The following is an 18559-nucleotide window of genomic DNA, read 5'->3' as shown; positions in this document are numbered from 1 at the left end:
AGATAAGGGAGTAACAATAGACATTCTCCTAAGATAAAAGATTTTTAGTGGGTGCATCTATGATAAAAATAATAAAGAAAACAATTTCTACATTCCAAATAAAAATTATTCTAGATTATCAAAAGTTTGAGCATTTGTTAAAAATTACCTAGTTCTTTTACTTTTGAAACAATCTGAGCTGCAATTGATGGGTCACAGCAGTCTGAGGAAGGTACTGAAAAATAAAATGAAGTGAATTACAATAAAATTAAATAACTCATTTATTGGGATAGTGTAGATATGATTTAAGGTGACAATATCAACTATTTTTCTCGTAAACTTGTAAAAATATAAACTTGTAAAATGTTCTTATAAACTTATAAAAATCTCCCTTTTATATTATTCTCAACAATTGTCTAGAATCTTAAAAATAAAATGATTATGTTGCTTGCTTTCCCAATGTCATTGAAAAGCAAAAGCAATGTTAAGAAGCAACTCTGGAGTCACCTGGAGCACTTAGATGTCCCAGGCCCAAGTATGGTATGGACACTACAATGGTTGTGGTCTCCTACAATGGGCAGGGGAGAGTACATTGGATTTTTTAGATCATCAAGCAGTTGACTGATGACAGCAAGGTTTTGCCAACCTGACCATGGATTATGGCAGGACTGGAAGGGATCACAGAGTTGCGATTCCTTTCCTTCCAAAAAATTCCCAGAGGACCACACCAGATCATTCATTGCCTCCAAGGACTCCCACACGTGGGATTTCAGAAGGTTTAATCTATCAACCTTATTGTACAATGTATACGCGAGGCTATTGTGAGAGAAAGTGAGGTTCTAGTCTAAGGGTATCTGAATACAAAGAACATGCAGCTCTAGGTTTCTGGTAAACTCAGATGGAGCAGTTAGACTGTTTTCCAAGATAGGAACATGGATAAAAGTCAAATGGCAGAAAGTCAATCTGGAAGTGATGCTAGAAAGTTGAAGGAAACAGCTACATAATGGCTACGTCTAGATTACATCCCTTTTTCGTAAAAGGGATGCAAATTAGACGTATCTCAATTGCTAATGAAGCGGGATTTAAATCTCCCCCACTTCATTAGCATAAAAATGGCTGCCGCTTTTTTTCGGCACGGAGCTTTGCTGGAAAAAAGCGCCAGTCTAGACACGGATCTTTCGGAAAATAAAGCCTTTTCCAAAAGATCCCTTATCCCTCTTGGGGTATCTCTACATTCACACAATTATGAAACTTGGGATAAGGGATCTTTCGGAAAAGGCTTTATTTTCTGAAAGATCGGCATCTAGACTGGCGCTTTTTTCCGGCAAAGCTCCGTGCCGAAAAAAAAGCAGCAGCCATTTTTATGCTAATGAAGCGGGGGAGATTTAAATCCTCGCTTCATTAGCAATTGCGATACGTCTAATTTGCATCCCTTTTGTGAAAAAGGGATGCAATCTAGACGTAGCCAATGAGTATAGCAGGGATGCCAACTGCTCTTGTGATTGGTTTAGATTGTCAGCAATACAAAGGATTGAAAAGCACTATGGAGGTGTAGAACAACAAATAAGGAGAGCCACAGTTATGGGAGACTATTTTGGTAGTTAAAAGTACTTTTCTCCATATGATTTTAATATAATGATTATGACCACTTCTTTCTTGTTATCTAGGCCTCTGTAACATTTCAGTCTGGAGGTCATATGGGGCAACCATAGAAGGCCCTACAGAAGGAATAGTTGGACAATATAGCAGCCTCTATTCCTTTTGGCACCTAGCTATATGGGAAACTATCTCTACATACACACAATTATGAAACTTGAAGTCAGCTTATATGCTTATATATAAGTAGCTGAAATGGCAGCTTCTTGTTTTAATATTATCATCAAACTACAGAATAGATTAATAAAAAGGAAAAGACTACAGAAAATAACTCTCACAGAAAACAAAAAAAAATTAAGAGTAGTGAAAGTTTGGCCTGAACACTGACAGAGTCCCTAAAAATATAGCAGAACAACACACTTACGCAACACAACTTTATTTTGTGTGTCATTTACACAAACTGCAGTTATATTATACCAGAATTACAGATCATCAGAGAATGCAACATGGTACAAATCACAAAAAAGTAATATACATAAGAGTCAGAAATGAACAGGAAAAAAGAAGAAAAGATACATTTGAAGATGAAATTTGGGAAGAGGTGTTGAAATGATGAGGTACAGGGAAAATTGCAGGAGGAAAGACATTTAGCTCCAGTAAGACAACAGGAAAGGACAGAAGCAGAGAGATGCTACTGAATGGAATGGAAAGGTCAGAGTCAGACTTCACATATGAGCTCAACTGATACTTTCCATAGAGTGTTTTAAAATGGGAACCGAAGTAAACAGGAAGCCAATAGAGGTGATTTAGGATATGGTGATTTGATATGCTTCACTGATAAGCAAGACAGCAGGCATTCTGCAGTATGGAGACCTGGGGCTTGTTGAGATCAAACAGGAAAGAAGTGCAATAGTCAAGTAGTTAATTATGGCAAAGGTGAAATTTCTAGAGATGAAGTCAAGGAAGTTACACAAACAAATTATGTTTTGACAGTGGCAATAGACAGATTTACAGATAACTGAGATAAGAAGATTAATATACTCAACAGAGAGAAAAGGCAGATCTGAACTGCGGGGAGAGACAGAAATGGAATTGTGTTCAAGGATATTCTTCTTGCCAAAGGGAAGAACTGTAGTAAGCTTAACCAAAATCATACATTTATTTGGATAAAACAGATAAAGAAGGTATTTAAGGAGGAGTCTTTAAAAAGTGGTGAAGGATACACAGAGTTGAGTATCAGTGTAAAAAAGGTAATTAAGATCAGAGTACATATGAGTGAGAGACAGAGCAGTTAGGCTATGTCTACGTTTTGTTACCAAAATTGACGCTGCTTTAATAAAAGTGCCTTAATTAAACCACTGTTGCAAGTACACACAATGTTTCTTGTGTCGGCAGAGTGCAGCCACATGATCAACTTTTGCATTGACAGAGGGTACGTCCACACTGCATGCTTATTTTGAAATAACATATTCCAGAAGAATTATTCCAAAACAGCTTATTTCAAATAAGCACATCTGCACTGCAGGGAAGCCTCAAAATTAGTCCAAGGCAGGTTTCCCTAATGTAGACATGCTACCTCAATTTAGAGACCCAGAAGGCACTGGGGAGGAATAACTTAGAATGGCCCTGCTGAGGGGCTATTTTGAAATAGGCGTTATTCCTTGTAGACGGGACGATTATAGATTTCGGAACGATCTGTCCGTTATTTCGAAATTATTTAGAAATACAGGCAGTCCCAGACTTACGTCGGATCCGCACTTACGAACGGGGCTTTTCTCGCCCCGGAGCTCACGGGCGGCGGGTCGCCACCCGTGTCCTCCGGGGCGAGAAAAGCTTCTCCCAGTCTCCCTAGTCTGCTGGGGGGGGGGGGTCCAGCAAAGCCGCTGGACCCCCCCAGCAGACCAGGGAGACAGGAGCAAAGCCGCACAGGTGGCATCCCGCCGCCTGTGCGGCTTTGCTCGGGGGCAAAGGAGCAAAGCCACACGGACGGCGGGGTCTCTCCGCCTGTGCGGCTTTGCTCGGGTCTCCCTGGTGCGCCCCTCCCCCCCCCCGCAGACCAGGCTTTTGTTGCGGGACAGCTCGGGTAGAGCAGCTGGGGTGCTGCCGGGTTGGTCCTGTGGGAACCTACGGGGCAGCGCCCCAGCTGTTCTGTCCCAGGCTCCAGATTCAGCAGCTGTTGAAACTGATCAGGCTGATTCCAGGAAGCTGGGGGCAGAGCAACTCTGCCTCCGGCTTCCTGTAGTCAGCCCCTTGTCAGTTTCAGTGGCAGCAGCTGAATTCTGGAGCCAGTTCCGACTTACATACAAATTCAACTTAAGAACAAACCTATAATCCCTATCTTGTATGTAACCCGGGGACTGCCTGTCATGGAATGGCTGTGTAGATGCTCACATTGTTATTTTGAAAAGACGCTTGTTATCTTGAAGTAACTGTGCAGTATAGATGCACCCACAGAGAATTGTGCACTGTGGATAGCAACTTGCTGCTTGGGAAAGGTTTGCAATGTCTCATGGGACAGGTACAGCAACATATGATACAGGTTTCTCAATTCCACTGGGCACTTACTGGATTAACCAACCACTTTTCAAATCAAGTGGGCAGGGGGGAGGGAGGGAGTGGAAACAGGGAGCTTGAGTGTGTGTAGGAGAAACAAACAAGAGTGTGTTTTAGGGGAGAGTGAGTCGATCAGCATGTTGCCTCTAAGCTCAGACAGCTACCAGAAGCAAATTCTCATGCAGAAGAGGCGAACACCCCTGCACATGAGCTGGGCCTCCCTGCTGGCTCTGCAAAGAACAGCAATCTTTCACAGACACACACATCCACCATTGCCTGTGTGTTCCTTCTGCAGGAGAGAGCAGTGGCATTCCTTTAATGATTTGGGGTTTCCTGCTGTGAGCTGCATACTTGGCTGTTAGAATTTCTGGGAACTTTGAAAGAAGAGGAGTGCATGCATGCAAGGCAACTGAATTCAAAACAGTGAACAGAGTAGTCACAATGGGAATTGGAGGGTATTGTGGGAGACCAATTATGGTGACATAATGAACGGCAGCATCTACACTGATGCTCTGTCAGGTTTAAACCCCAATAGAGGAAGTATTTCTTCTCACAATGGACAGTCAACCCGTGGAACTCCTTGCTGGAGAATGTTATGAAGACCAGAACTTTTGTGAAGACCAAAGCCTCGGAAGAGAGAGTGGAGAACCACAGAACAAGCATAGGTGAAGCTGAGGGGCAAAGCTAGGAGGGGGGAGCTCAGCTGATGGGAGGCAGAACTGAGGGACTATGGACTAGGGAATGAACTGAGAGGGGAGCTGAATTGATGGAATGGGAGCTGGACTGAAGGGAGGCAGAATTAATTGCTGGGGTGGGGATGAGCACATGTTGGGGTGGGAATTCCTTCAGCAGAGACCAAAATTACTTTCCCAACAAACTTGAATCATAGAATCATAGAACACTAGAACTGGAAGGGACCTTGAGAAGTCATCGAGTCCAGTCCCCTGCCCTCATGGCAGGACCAAGTTGGTCTAGACCATTCCTGACAGATGTCTATCTAAAATGCTCTTAAATATCTCCAGAGATTGAGATTCCACAACCTCCCTAGGCAACTTATTTCAGTGTTTAACCACCCTGACAGTTAGGAAGTTTTTCCTAATGTCCAACCTAAACCTCCTTTGCTGCAGTTTAAGCCCATTGCTTCTTGTCCTATTCTCAGAGGCCAAGGAGAACAATTTGTCTCCCTCCTTCTTGTGACACCCTTTTAGATACTTGAAAACTGCTATCATGTCCCCTCTCAATCTTCTCCTCTCCTTCTCCTAAATAAGCCCAATTATTTCAAAGTCTTCCCTCATAGCTCATGTCTTTTAGACCTTTAATCATTCTTGTTGGTCTTCTCTGAACCTTCTCCAATTTCTTCACATCATTCTTGAAATGTGGTGCCCAGAACTGGACACAATACTCCAACTGAGGCCTAATCAGTGCATCCCTTTCTGCAGTACTCCTTCCTAGACTGTCACCTCCCATTCTGTATGTGTGAAACAGATAGTTCCTTCCTAAGTGGAGTACTTTGCATTTGTCCTTATTACACTTCATCCTATTTACCATAGACCATTTCTCCAGTGTGTCCAGATCATTTTGAATTATGACCCTGTCCTCCAAAGCACTTGCAACACCTCCCAGTTTGGTATCACCTGCCAACTTAATAAACATATTCTCTATGCCAATTTCTAAATTGTTGATGAAGATATTGAACAGAACTGGTCCTAAAACAGTCCCCACTGTGGAAACTCACTTGTTATACCTTTTCAGCAGGATTGTGAACCATTGATAACTACTCTCTGAGTATGGCTATCCAGCCAGTTATGCACCCACCTTATAGTAGCCCCATCTAAGTTGAATTTGCCTAGTTTATTGATAACAAGATCATGAGAGACCATATCAAATGCCTTACTAAAGTCTCGGTATACCACGTCCACTGCTTCTCTCTTATCCACAAGACTTGTTATCCTGACAAAGAAAGCTATCAGATATGTTTGACGTGATTTGTTCTTGATAAATCCATGCTGGCTATTACCTATCACCTTATTTTCTTCCAGATATTTGCAGATGAATTCTTTAATTACTTGCTCAAGTTAAAATGAATGGTCTGTAGTTTCCTGGGTTGTTCTCATTTCCCTTTTTATAGACAGGCACTATATTTGCCCCTTTTCCAGTCTTCTGGAATCTCTCCTGTCTTCCATGATTTTTCAGAAATGATAGCTGAAGGCTCAGAAACCTCCTCTATCAGCTCCTTGAGTATTCTAGGATGCATTTCATCAGGCCCTGGTGACTTGAAAGATTAAATTCTGACAATACTGTCTCACTTGCTCTCACACACAGGGATGAGCAGGGGAAGGAGTTCAAAAATCAAATGACAGACAACTTCCCCCCCCTTATTAATTTTTTATTCGTGATTTTTGGAACTGTCTCTTGATTTTTGGGGATTGGACTCATGACTTTTGATCTCTTAAGGGAGTCTGACTCATGATTTTTCATCTCTTCAGGTAGGCAGTACTGTAACAGGGAGGAGCACAGCTGTAGCTGTCAAATGATTTTGATGCTTCTCCTGCAGAGGAGTTCTTTCATGAACTGTTTTCAAGAAGGAATTGGCTACAAAGTTCTGGGGGCAGAAGTAGTGGCTTTAGTGGTGTGTGATAATCTAAGATAGGGGAAAGGTCACATACACTCTGGATATTGCTACTGTAACCTAAAAAGGCCTGAAAGTGTTGAGCTAAGGAAGGTTTGCCCTGTCTGGAACTGGAAGCTAATATTCCTGCACAAATATCTTTTAGGAATCTGTTTCATCCTCTCAACACCTTGATTTGAAATAGATCTCAGACTCAAATGTGTTAATGGATATTTTCCCAATCTACATTCAATAAGTTGTTCATATTTCCACTTTCTACCAAATAACTCAACCTTTGACAATCTGCTAAATCTTTCCTGATGCTGTAGTGGTGTTCTGGCAGTGAGTCACTATGGGGTACTAAAGAACCAAAAAAGTGCCACCAAGGCTTAACGACCAAGTAAAAGAAGCAGTGAGAGATAAAAAGGCATTGTTTAAAAAGTGGAAGTTAAATCCTAGTGAGGAAAACAGAAAGGAACATAAACTTTGTCAAATTTAGTGTAAAAATAGAATAAGAAAAGCCAAAAAGGAGTTTGAAGACCAGCTAAATAAAAAATAGAAAAGTAAGAACAAAATGTTTTTTTAAGTACATCAGAAGCAGGAAACCTCCTAAACAACCAGTGGGGCCCCTGGACAATCGAGATGCCAAAGGAGCACTCAAAGATGATAAGGTCATTTCAGAGAAAATAAATGAATTCCATGCTTTGGTCTTCATGGCTGAGGATGTTAGGGAGATTCCCAAACCTGAGCCGTTCTTTTTAGGTGACAAATCTGAGGAATTGTCCCAGATTGAGGTGTCATTAGAGGAGGCTTTAGAACAAATTGATAAACTTAACAGTAACAAATCACAGGGACCAGATGGCACCCACCCAAGAGTTCTGAAAGAACTCAAATGGGAAATTGCGGAACTATTAACTGTGGTTTGTAACCTATACTTTAAATCAGCTTCTGTACCTAATGACTGGAAGTTAGCTAATGTGACACCAACAACATTTTAAAAGGACTCTAAATGTGATCCTGGCAATTACAGACCAGTAAGTCTAATGTCAATTCTAGGCAAATTAATTTAAACTATAGGAAAGAATAAAATTGTCAGACACATAGATGATCGATGATCATAATATGTTGGGGGAAAGTAAACATGGTTTCTGTAAAGGGAAATCATGCTTTACTAATCTACTAGAGTTCTTTGAGGGGGTCAACAAATTTGACAAGGTTTGTCACCAAAGGTTCTTAAGTAAAGTAAGTTGTCATGGGATAAGAAGGAAGGTCCTCTCATAAATTGGTTAAAAGGCAGGAAACAAAGGGTAGGAATAAATGGACAGTTTTCACAATGGAGAGAGGTAACTAGTGGTGCCCCTCAAGAATCCATACTGGGACCAATCCTATTCAACCTATTTATAAATGACCTGGAGAAAGGGGTAAACAGTGAGGTGGCAAAATTTGCTGATGATACTAAACTGCTCAAGACCAAAGCAGACTGTGAAGAGCTTCAAAAAGATCTCATAAAACTAAGTGACTGAGCAACAAAATGGCAAATGAAACGTAATGTTGGTAAATGTACACCAATGCACATTGTAAAAAAATAATCTGATCTCTCTCTCTCCCTCTCTCGATATATATATATATATATATATATACATATATATATATATATATACACACACACACACACTCAAGAGAGAGATCTTGAAGTCACTGTGGATAGTTCTCTGAAAACACCCACTCAATGTGCAGCGGCAGTCAAAAAAGAAAACAAAATGTTAGGAATTATTAAAAAAGGGACAGAGAATAAGAAAGAGAATATCTTATTGCCTTTATATAAAACCATTGTATGCCCACATCTGGAATACTACGTACAGACGTGGTTGCCACATTTAAAAAAAAGATATATTAGCATTGGAAAAGGTTCAGAAAAGGGCAACCATAATGATTAGGAGTTTGGAACAGGTCCCATATGAAGAGAGATTAAAAAAAAGAGATTAAAAAGACTGACTTTTCAGCTTAGAAAAGAGGAGACCAACGGGGGATATGATAGAAGTCTATACAATTATGACTGGTATGGAAAAAGTGAATAAGGAAAAAAGTTATTTACTTGTTCCCATAACTTAAAAAGTAGTGGTCACGGTCACCATATGAAATTAATAGGCAGAAGGTTTAAAACAAACAAAAGGATGCTTTTCTTCACACAGTGCACGGTTGGCCTGTGGAACTCCTTGCCAGAGGAGGTTGTGAAGACCAGGACTTTAAAAGGGTTCAAGAAAGAACTAGATAAATTCATGGAGGCTAGGTCCATCAATGTCTATTAGCCAGGATGGGTAGGAATGATGTCCCTAGCCTCTGCCAGAGGCTGGGAATGGGTGACAGGAGAGGGATTGCTAGAAGATTCCCTGTTCTGTTCACTCCCTCTGGGGCATCTGGTACTGTATCCGGAAGACAGGATACTGGGCTAGAGGACCTTTGGTCTGACACAGTATAGCCGTTCTTATGTTCTAACTAGACTTTAAAAATTGGAAAGCCTCCATTCTGCAGTGGTCCAGAACTTTACCAGCCAGAGCACAGAACCATAAAAAACACTCCCAAATCTATTGTATTGCATTGTGCCCTGCTGCCATTTCATCCATTGGTTTCAAAAGTCCTCTTACCATTTGTTGGTGGTATGTATGGCCTACACATGGTACAGTCAAAACCAATATCAGCTATGTTTTCCACTTCTTCTTCTGTGCTTAAATTCTGACAGATTGCATGCATCCATCTAGAAATTAAGTGGGGGAAGGAGGGAAATACAATTTAAAGGAAATGGCTAACATCTTAGGAGACTCAAATATCAGTATATGGCTTTTGAGGAAAAAAGTAAAGGGATATATTTTCAATTTAAATTTTTTAAGAAGAAACAATGATGATCCAAGTTCTCTATATATTTTTTCCTTTATATGCATTTAAATACTGGATATATTCACTTAGATTATCTATTACACTTAATAAGAAATACTCTATAACTGTATTTATGTTACAGACACTCTTTAGCTTTGCTTTGCCTAATGCTCTATTTTATTCTTATCTATTTATATGATACTCTGCAAAGTACTTACACATTTGTCCTCACAACAATCCTGTGAGGCAACCAAATATTACTTTTACAGATAGAGAACCAAGATACAAAGAAATTTAGTAATTTTCCCAGACTCACACAGGAAATCGGTGGCAAAACTGGGAAATGAATTAACATATTCTAAAAATCCCACTCCAGTTGGCTTCACCACAAGACAACCCTTCCTCCCATCCTTATGATGTTACACTAGTGGGGTAAAATGTGACCCATGAAAATCAATTTCACAAAATGTTACCTATCGCATTGCCTACACTGAAGAATGAGCTCTTCTTCTCTATAATTACGAAAGCAGACTGGGCAGGTAGATAAACTTGCACAAGGAGCACACTGTGTGTAATTGTTTTGCCATTCACATCTTAGACCAGGAGAAGTTGCTCCACAGTGTCTGCACCAAACACACCTGCAAAACACAAACAAGAATGTCTTTATTATCTTGGTTTCAAAGTAACCTTCACACAATACAAAGTATTAACGGAAAATAATGATTTCCGCATTAAATTGCGTATGATTAAATAAAAATTGGTAGGATATTTTTGATCATTATATACCTGCTCTCAAACATTATTTGAATTAAATGAGAAATGAAATTAATCTAATGTTGGAAATATTACAATAATAGTTTTAAATACAGTGAAAAGAAAAAGGGAGAACAGTAAACATTTCTGAAACCAGAACCAAACACACCATTTGCACTTCCAGCCTCCTTTGGGAACTGTCTGCAGTGGGGGATCCAGGCAGTAAGTGTGGTAGCTGATGTCACAGTCATCACAGAGAAGCAGTCTTCCTGGATCTGTAGCTTTCCCGCAGGCTTCACACACTGTGCACTCCAGGCACCTCCAGCCTTTACTGAGCACCACCTTTGTAATCTGTACACAGTAAGGAAAGGTGCAACTTATTCCCAAACAACTGTACAGACTTTAAATGTTATATACATTTATTTCACTACAGCAAACATTGGGCCCGAAGCTGCTATCTGTCCCTTATTTACACAGATGGGTGGGAAGTAGCAGAATGGGGAAGGGACTAGAGTGTAGGTTCTGACACAACTATGTGACAGCGTTCATAGCTCAACATCATGTCAAGGAACATATGCTGCACTGGGATCTATACCCAGTGCAGCTTATTCCCAGTGCAACAGGAGAGTCACAAGCTCTTTCCCAGGCTGCTCATGGGGGAGTGCAACAATACGTTTGCCTGTAGCAAAGCCAAGATGAAACTCATTAAAAAATCCTGTTTCATTCCAAATTCTTTTTGAGGCCTCACACTGGGGTTTTAGTGACTAGAACCAAATCATCTATTTAAAGTTATTTAAATATAATTTAAGAGTATCATCTCAATGCAAAATCAAATTGTAGTCTCATGAAAAATGCATACAACTTTTCATAAAGCACATGTAAAAAGCAAAGTAAAACCCAGTGGTATCTTAACAAATATCCACGTTTTACATAACTGCACTTATATAATGAACATCAGACAGTTTATAGTTTATATGCTGTAGTAAATAGCTTATTATGTGCTTGCTAAGTCATCTCATACCATTCAAATTTAATTTTCTCACATTCTTTCCTACACTAATGAATCTGAAGTGTATTAATTACTCCAGTTGTTGTCAACTCTGACAGCCAACAGACACATTGAATCAACTAAACTTGATGCCCTACAAATGAAGTTGCACTAAATTTCTTTCTTAAAAACATTCTGTTTGTGTTAAGATTTTAAGATTACATTTCAACATATTATTTTAACCAACTGCTAGATAATAAGTGCTATTTATGGCTGCGGAATTAGAAAAAAGGTTAATTTCTCTTGAGGCAGTGCATACTATAAAATGACATTTAATTAAAGTCTTTCACAAGTTGAATACAAATAATGGTCACATTAGCTGAAGAATATTTAACAAGTTAACAACTCTCCTAATTAAAACAAAACTAGAAGCAATGTAGTGCTATGCAAGTAAAATATGCAAATAGTGTCAAATAATTTTAATAAAGCACTTACCTTAATACTGACACAGTATGGATGGTAACACTGACCACACTGAGAGCATGCAAGCAACCTGCCCTCTGCACCCTGGCCAAAACTCCCACAAACTACACACATATCCTAGAATGACAAAAAGAACAGATGTCAAAGATGTACCAATAGACTAAAATCCAAAACTATGAAGCTGCTTTAAAATAAAACCCCACCCTTATACTGGATAATTCAACTCATAACAAAGATATTAATTCCTTTTTCATTACAACAATCAGAATAATGGTATCCCAACCTGATGTAAAGTGAACTTGTCACTGCTAGAAAATAGTACAACTGTATTATGCATCGAATTTTCTTCCTCATCTTTGTTAAATGAAACATCCATTGTAGTGACCTACAAAAGACAACACCATATTAAAATATTTTCATAGCCTAAAATACATACTTTTCACTCCTCCTAGAACTGAACAAGGAGTACAGTATTTTCAGAATACAAAATACACAGACTATTGTAAACTGTAAAAAAAAAAATGCTGTTTCAAGATTCGTACTTCTGTGTATTCATCAGGAAACTATGCAAATGTTTAAGACAAAAATATCACCAGTAAAATCCACATTTGCCAGAAATTACACACTTATGGCCAAACTGCATCTTTTTTCTCTTTTAATCATGCATCCTGTCTCCTTTCATGGTTAGGAAAAGTAAAGCAGAGAGGTCAAATGTTTTGGCAGCAGTCTTCCCCCTATTTCTAAACAGCATTCTGTGCATTTTGGGATTCACAGGGGGAATTGAGAAGCCAGAACAGTTTGAGAGAAATGTGCTTTGTGCTAAATGGAAATTTATCTGAATATTCTAAATTTGCTCTTTTTCTTGCTCATTAATAAATATAAATTTAATGGCACATTTCATTATTTAAGGTTTAGTATATACCTGCAACTGGAGAACAATGATACTGAAGCAATTTATTCTATATTACCTATCTATTTTTTGTACTTGATTTAGATAAGTGCTCCATTTGTAGTAAAGATATGATGGATAGAAATTAAGGTTGTGCAGCTGTTCCCATTCATGAGTTTCTATAGAGTTTTATAATGTGACTGTGAAAATTAGCTCCTGGTTGAAAACTTTGCATAGACATTTAGACCACAGCCTACAAGCAAATCCCCCTGCTCTGAAACAGATACAAAAACATCAATTTAAACATCCAGATTATATGAAGGCAACACACACAGCTCCCAGTCAGATATGAGGACTTTTAAAATGTGGTTTTACGCATCTGTAACACAATGTTTTCATTTTATTAAACAACTGTTCCATACTTTAACTGCAACACAAAGTTATCATTTCATTGAAATATTTTCAAATAACCCGAGCCAGACTTTGGAAAGCTATATGTTATGCATAAAATGGTTCGCCACAAAATTCAGTAAGAATTTTAAAAATGTTATATTACTTTGTAATTGCATATAATTACACCATTGTGTATCTTTATGCTGATTCAGTAATTAGATACAATTGATTAAATAAATAATGATAAAATATCCTTGGCTTATTTTGGAAGTGTCTTAACAAAACTTCATTACAAGATTATGTCTGGGAAACAAACCCAGAAAAGCAGAATAATTCACTGTTTTCTGATTTAAAATTTAACACACAAACTAGTTACCCTTCTGTGCCATATGAGAGCAGCATATAGGAAAGAAAAAAGACAACTAACATTTGACAAATACATAAACGTTATAATGGATTTCTCAAATGCACATACATGAACAATAATTTCTAACTTTTTTTTTTTATGTTCAATCATATTTGGTAAAACACTAAAAAGAATGCTTGAATTACCAAATTTATTCTATTAGAGGTTTTAAAAAAAATATAGAGAAGAAGGGAAAAACTGTGATATTCCAATTCTTTTTTCACTTGAATGAAGGGGGTCTATTGGTAGGTTCCTTTGGGTACGTCTAGACTACATGCCTCTGTCGCCAGAGGCATGTAGATTAGGCTACCAGACATAGGAAAATGAAGCGGCGATTTAAATAATCGCCGCTTCATTTAAATTTACATGACTGCCGCGCTGAGCCGACAAACAGCTGACCAGCTGTTTGTCGGCTCAGCGCGATAGTCTGGACGCGCGGGTGTCGACATCAAAGGTAATTGTCGACCACCCAGGTAAACCTCATCCCAGGAGGCATACCTGGGTGGCCGACAAATACCTTTGATGTCGACACCCGCGCGTCCAGACTATCGCGCTGAGCCGACAAACAGCTGGTCAGCTGTTTGTCGGCTCAGCGCGGCAGTCATGTAAATTTAAATGAAGCGGCGATTATTTAAATCGCCGTTTCATTTTCCTATATCTGGTAGCCTAATCTACATGCCTCTGGTGACAGAGGCATGTAGTCTAGACATACCCTTTGATTAGGAGTAGCTCTATTTCAACCTGGTATTAATGAACTAGGTGCTTATTTCCCCTGCTTCTTGGTTGAACAAAATCATCATGATTTTTCAAAACTGATGTGTAAATATGATCAATTAAACTGTTTTGATTTTAAGGAAATCTCCTTATGTATTATGTTCTACTAATTTAGTTTGTTTACAGCCACCAGAGCTGGCTCTGAGTGTTCTGTTCTGTTATTTAGCTCAAATTTACCCTTAAACCTCTTCTAAGAGACCAGTAATGAGTGGAACTGTTGGTAACGCTGCAAGACAATACTGACATCTCATGGTTTGGAAAACTCAATTGGGACCCAAAGATGGAAAGCCTTCTATGGACAGCTCCTCATCAGAGACTCCCAAAACCTTGGATTATCCTCTGGAGGTTATTATAGAGAGTCAAGAGAAGGTGATACAATCCTTGCTTTTCCCATTTCTACAGTGCCCAGTGGAAGTGGAAAAAGTTATTTGGGCCCTCAACAGTGTCCTTTTAAAAGGGAATGTAGCTAGTTTAAAATTGTTCTGGATCAATGGATGAATAACTCTACAGTTATTCCCTATTTGTAACTGTAAGTATATAATTACATTTAATGAAAACTAGATTGTTATCAAAACTATTTCTCAAAGCTTATTTTGTTTAGACATAAAATTTCTCGTAAAAAAAGCTGGATAAATGAAATTATACACCAAATTACATATACTATCAAAAAGATAGTTCTTACCCCTGGAGTGACAACAGCCCCAATTCCATTCTTTAGTTTTGATCTACCTCTGCCACCTCTTCCTGAAAGACCTGCACCACGTGGTCTCCGCTTCCCTGGAAATCCTGATCCACGGCCCTAGTAGAATAAAAGAGCAATTTAAATGCAATCCAGATCTCTTTCAGCACAGGGACACTTCCTTGTAACTATATAAATAAGAACAGTGTTTTCAAGTGGAAATAGGCAACTATATCATCCTTATTAAATTACTGCATAAATTGTAGTAGAATATCTTTAACTTCAGATTAAAATATTTTCCTCTGTCTGTGATCTTCACAGACTTTAAACTGTAACACTTTAAACCTGTAACACTAATTTTTACTACAGGCACAACCAGTAATACAGAAATACATTTTCTCCATCTTGCCTCCTGCTAAACATTTTGACTGTTGCATGGGTACTTTACCAGTTCTAAAGCAGCTACGCTTCTTTGCTGTAAATAGTCACACAGACATTAAAAGTTCTTAGGGCTTTATCCTGCCCTCACAGGTCAATGACTAAACTCCCACAGATTCAATGGGAACAAGATCAAGACTTTAATTTTTATTAAACAATTATTTATAATACTAAAATAATAATTTTCTTTGTAGTACTGATACTTAGTGCAAGGTGTTTTATTCTTTTTTTCCCCCACCCTTGTTTAAGCTGCAGATGCTTAGTCTGAATTCTGGGTTCATATTCTTTAACTGATGAGGTGAATTCAAATTCAGTGAACTAGAGAAAAGAGGGGGAGTAAATTTCATATTTTTTCAATGTTAATTACCTGAAATTATTATTGTGAATTAATTTGGCTTTCATGAATAAAAGATTTATTTCACACTGAACTGGAAAAACAAATCAAAACACAAAGGAACTCACTCATCACACCCAAAAGAGGAAAATTTTATTATTGACTATGTTTCTATGGAATTGTGGTTGACATTTTTCAGACCAGATTCAGATTACATGTACTTTAGGTCTTTTTTTCTTTATCAATGAGAGTTAAGGTACATGTTCAACACAGCAGATTTTCTGTTGTGCTTTTTTACTATATGGTAAATAATGTTTGTCTTTGTTTTAAACACATTTTAAGAAATTTAAGTTAATAGCTACTTGAACTTAGTTTTGCTGTCCATAAAACATTTACAAGTCTATCTGAATGCTTGCTTAAAATTATTTTAAGATGCCAAAAATTCAAAGACAAAACAATTCACTCAATGAAATATGGTACTATCATTAACGTCAATGGAAGATGCTCTAGATCTATGTGTACAGTCTCCATTGATATTAATACGAATCCCATAGATTGAAGGTAACATTACGGCCTCTATATGGCCAATAGTAGTTTCAGATATACCATCCCCTATTTTTATAGAAGTGTGTGGTAACAATTTTTGAGAGGTAGAATCCAAATATCCATTAGTAACAATACTATGCGAACTATAATTTAAAGTAACTCTGCACTTTTCCCACTTTCAGGCTATGCAATCATACAGCAATTTAGATATAAGAATGAAGAAGGAGATATTGCTTGTCAAAATTTAATTTCTCTCTCTTTCTAGATAGAGTGTAAAATATATATGCACTGTAAAGATCGACTTTCTTTAGAAATAAAATGCTCGGACATTCCGCGTTTTAGACGAGACATCAGTATTTTTAATTTCACAAGACTTGCAATGTAACAGAAATAGCACAATATATTAATGTTTATGCTGGACATTATGCTGCAAATTAAAGTTTCAAGCAGCAATAGCTAAGCTAATATCAAATTAAAATAAAGCAAATTAGCATGACAGTTAAAGTGAGATGAAAATAAATCAGTGGAAATCAAAAGTGACTTATTTATGGTTTTATATTTTTCATTAATTTTTCTCTCTTTTTAGTGTAGTAGTAAATCCACAGCAGGCTTGTCTACACAGAGCAGCAACGCACACTTGGAGAGGGGGACATGTAGATTTTGCTAGTGTGCACTAAAAATTATTTAGCCTGCTTTAACGTGGTGCTGTTTGAAACAGCATTATGCTAAAAGCGCATTAGGGAATTTTCAGTGCATACCAGCAGGGCCTATGTGGACCAAGTAATGCACATTAGTGTGCTTTAGAAATCATTCCCTAAAGTGTACACTTGCTGCTCTGTATAGACAAGCCCTCAGTTTCTGTAGATGGTAGATATTAATGGGGCAATAGCCTCGCTCCTTCCAAGACAGTCAAAAAGTTGTGTTTAAACATGTGTCACTGTGAATGCCTTTTGCAATATGTCTCCACAGAAACATACTTTGCCAACAGCCCAGAGCTCAGTCCTTTTCAGTTTGGCTCTCCTTACTGCCAGCAGTCTTCAGGACACACGCTCTCTCTCCCTTAAGTAACTCCTTTGATAACTATTTAACAGCAATAGCCTTCACTCCACTTCCCCCCGACCAAAAAAAAAAGTTATTACAATGGTATTATTAATTATTTTGTCCTATTAAATTCAAAATTTATGCAATGCCACAACATTCTGTGATGTTCTGGTAAGTTTATATTTTTTAATTGAAAAAGCTCTAGACTTCAATGGTTTTCTTAAAAAGCCAAAGTTAACAGTATTAAAATGGAAGATTAATTCAGTTGAGCTATACACAGTTTTTATTGGTAGCCTCTATAGCAGAAAGATAGCAATGGATACATGAATATAAATACAAATTATTTACCACTTTGATGCTCCAAATGGCACTGCCAGGAAGCTGTCTGGATTTAAAAATGTCCCGACCTTCTGAAATGTCTGGGGACCAGGAAGGTGGGCTCACTGTATTATTGGTACTCCAAGCCCCCTAGGATACGGCAGGTGAGAAAATAGATGTATAAAACTCAGCAACATAAAAATAAAGAAATTAAAAAAATAAAGCAAGCAACCAAAAGTTTCTGGAAAGCAAAGCACATGCAGGCATAGGCACTCTCTCCCAAATTTACTTAGCTGCTAACCTAGTTCATATAGGGAAAATTTCAACCCTTTACTGATTTACGCAGAGTATTTCAACCCTCAATAAGGTTAAAAGGTCTGCGAAATGACTTAAAAAATAAACCTACAAAGTGAAAATGTGAGAAAAGAGGGTTGACTGACATCACCATCATGTCATAGGCAGCAATCATAGCAACACAGTAAGTCTCTAAATTTTGCATCACTATGCCAAGAAGTTATTATTTTGAAATTACGGAAGGGTTTTGAGAATACATTCCCTTCTACACCTCTATCCATATCTTTGAAGGAAGAGACGGCCTTGTATCACTTTTAAATATAAAATTATCAATATTCAAAACAACATGTAGGCTGAGAAGCATGTAAGACAAAGGGTAAAAATAAAACTAAAACATGAAAAAAAATGAAAAATAAATGTGAGCAGTTAACAAAATACCTCTGACCTGCAAGTATACCACAAATGTACAATTATAAAAGTGCACACCTATATATCTTAACTCCAATTGTTTTGTATTATAACAAACTATAATATCAAACAATGTCTAACATAATACAGGATACATAAAGCTGAACTTAAGAAGTCATAATCTTATTTTATTTGTTCAAAGTCC

The 18559-nt window shown here is 37.9% G+C and overlaps 1 protein-coding gene across 14 annotated transcripts in view; it reads right to left on the bottom strand.

Moving 5' to 3' along the window:
- KMT2C (lysine methyltransferase 2C) overlaps positions 1-18559 on the bottom strand; it is a 347150-nt gene that overhangs the window by 96329 nt on the left and 232262 nt on the right. For all 14 annotated transcript variants that reach the window (XM_075922783.2, XM_075922788.2, XM_075922785.2 and 11 more), the window contains 8 exons: positions 17683-17802; positions 14979-15095; positions 12118-12219; positions 11847-11951; positions 10533-10714; positions 10084-10248; positions 9382-9491; positions 149-214 (listed from right to left, as the gene is read on the bottom strand). In XM_075922783.2, coding sequence (XP_075778898.2) covers positions 149-214; positions 9382-9491; positions 10084-10248; positions 10533-10714; positions 11847-11951; positions 12118-12219; positions 14979-15095; positions 17683-17802 — 967 coding nt within the window. The remainder of the gene's footprint in view (positions 1-148; positions 215-9381; positions 9492-10083; positions 10249-10532; positions 10715-11846; positions 11952-12117; positions 12220-14978; positions 15096-17682; positions 17803-18559) is intronic.

This window comes from Pelodiscus sinensis, chromosome 2 (assembly GCF_052426305.1).
Source record: "Pelodiscus sinensis isolate ZL-2025 chromosome 2, ASM5242630v1, whole genome shotgun sequence".
In the NCBI taxonomy this organism is placed as follows: domain Eukaryota; kingdom Metazoa; phylum Chordata; order Testudines; family Trionychidae; genus Pelodiscus; species Pelodiscus sinensis.
The sequence above is the reverse complement of the archived record's forward strand: the minus strand, read 5'-3'. Positions and strand labels throughout refer to the sequence as shown.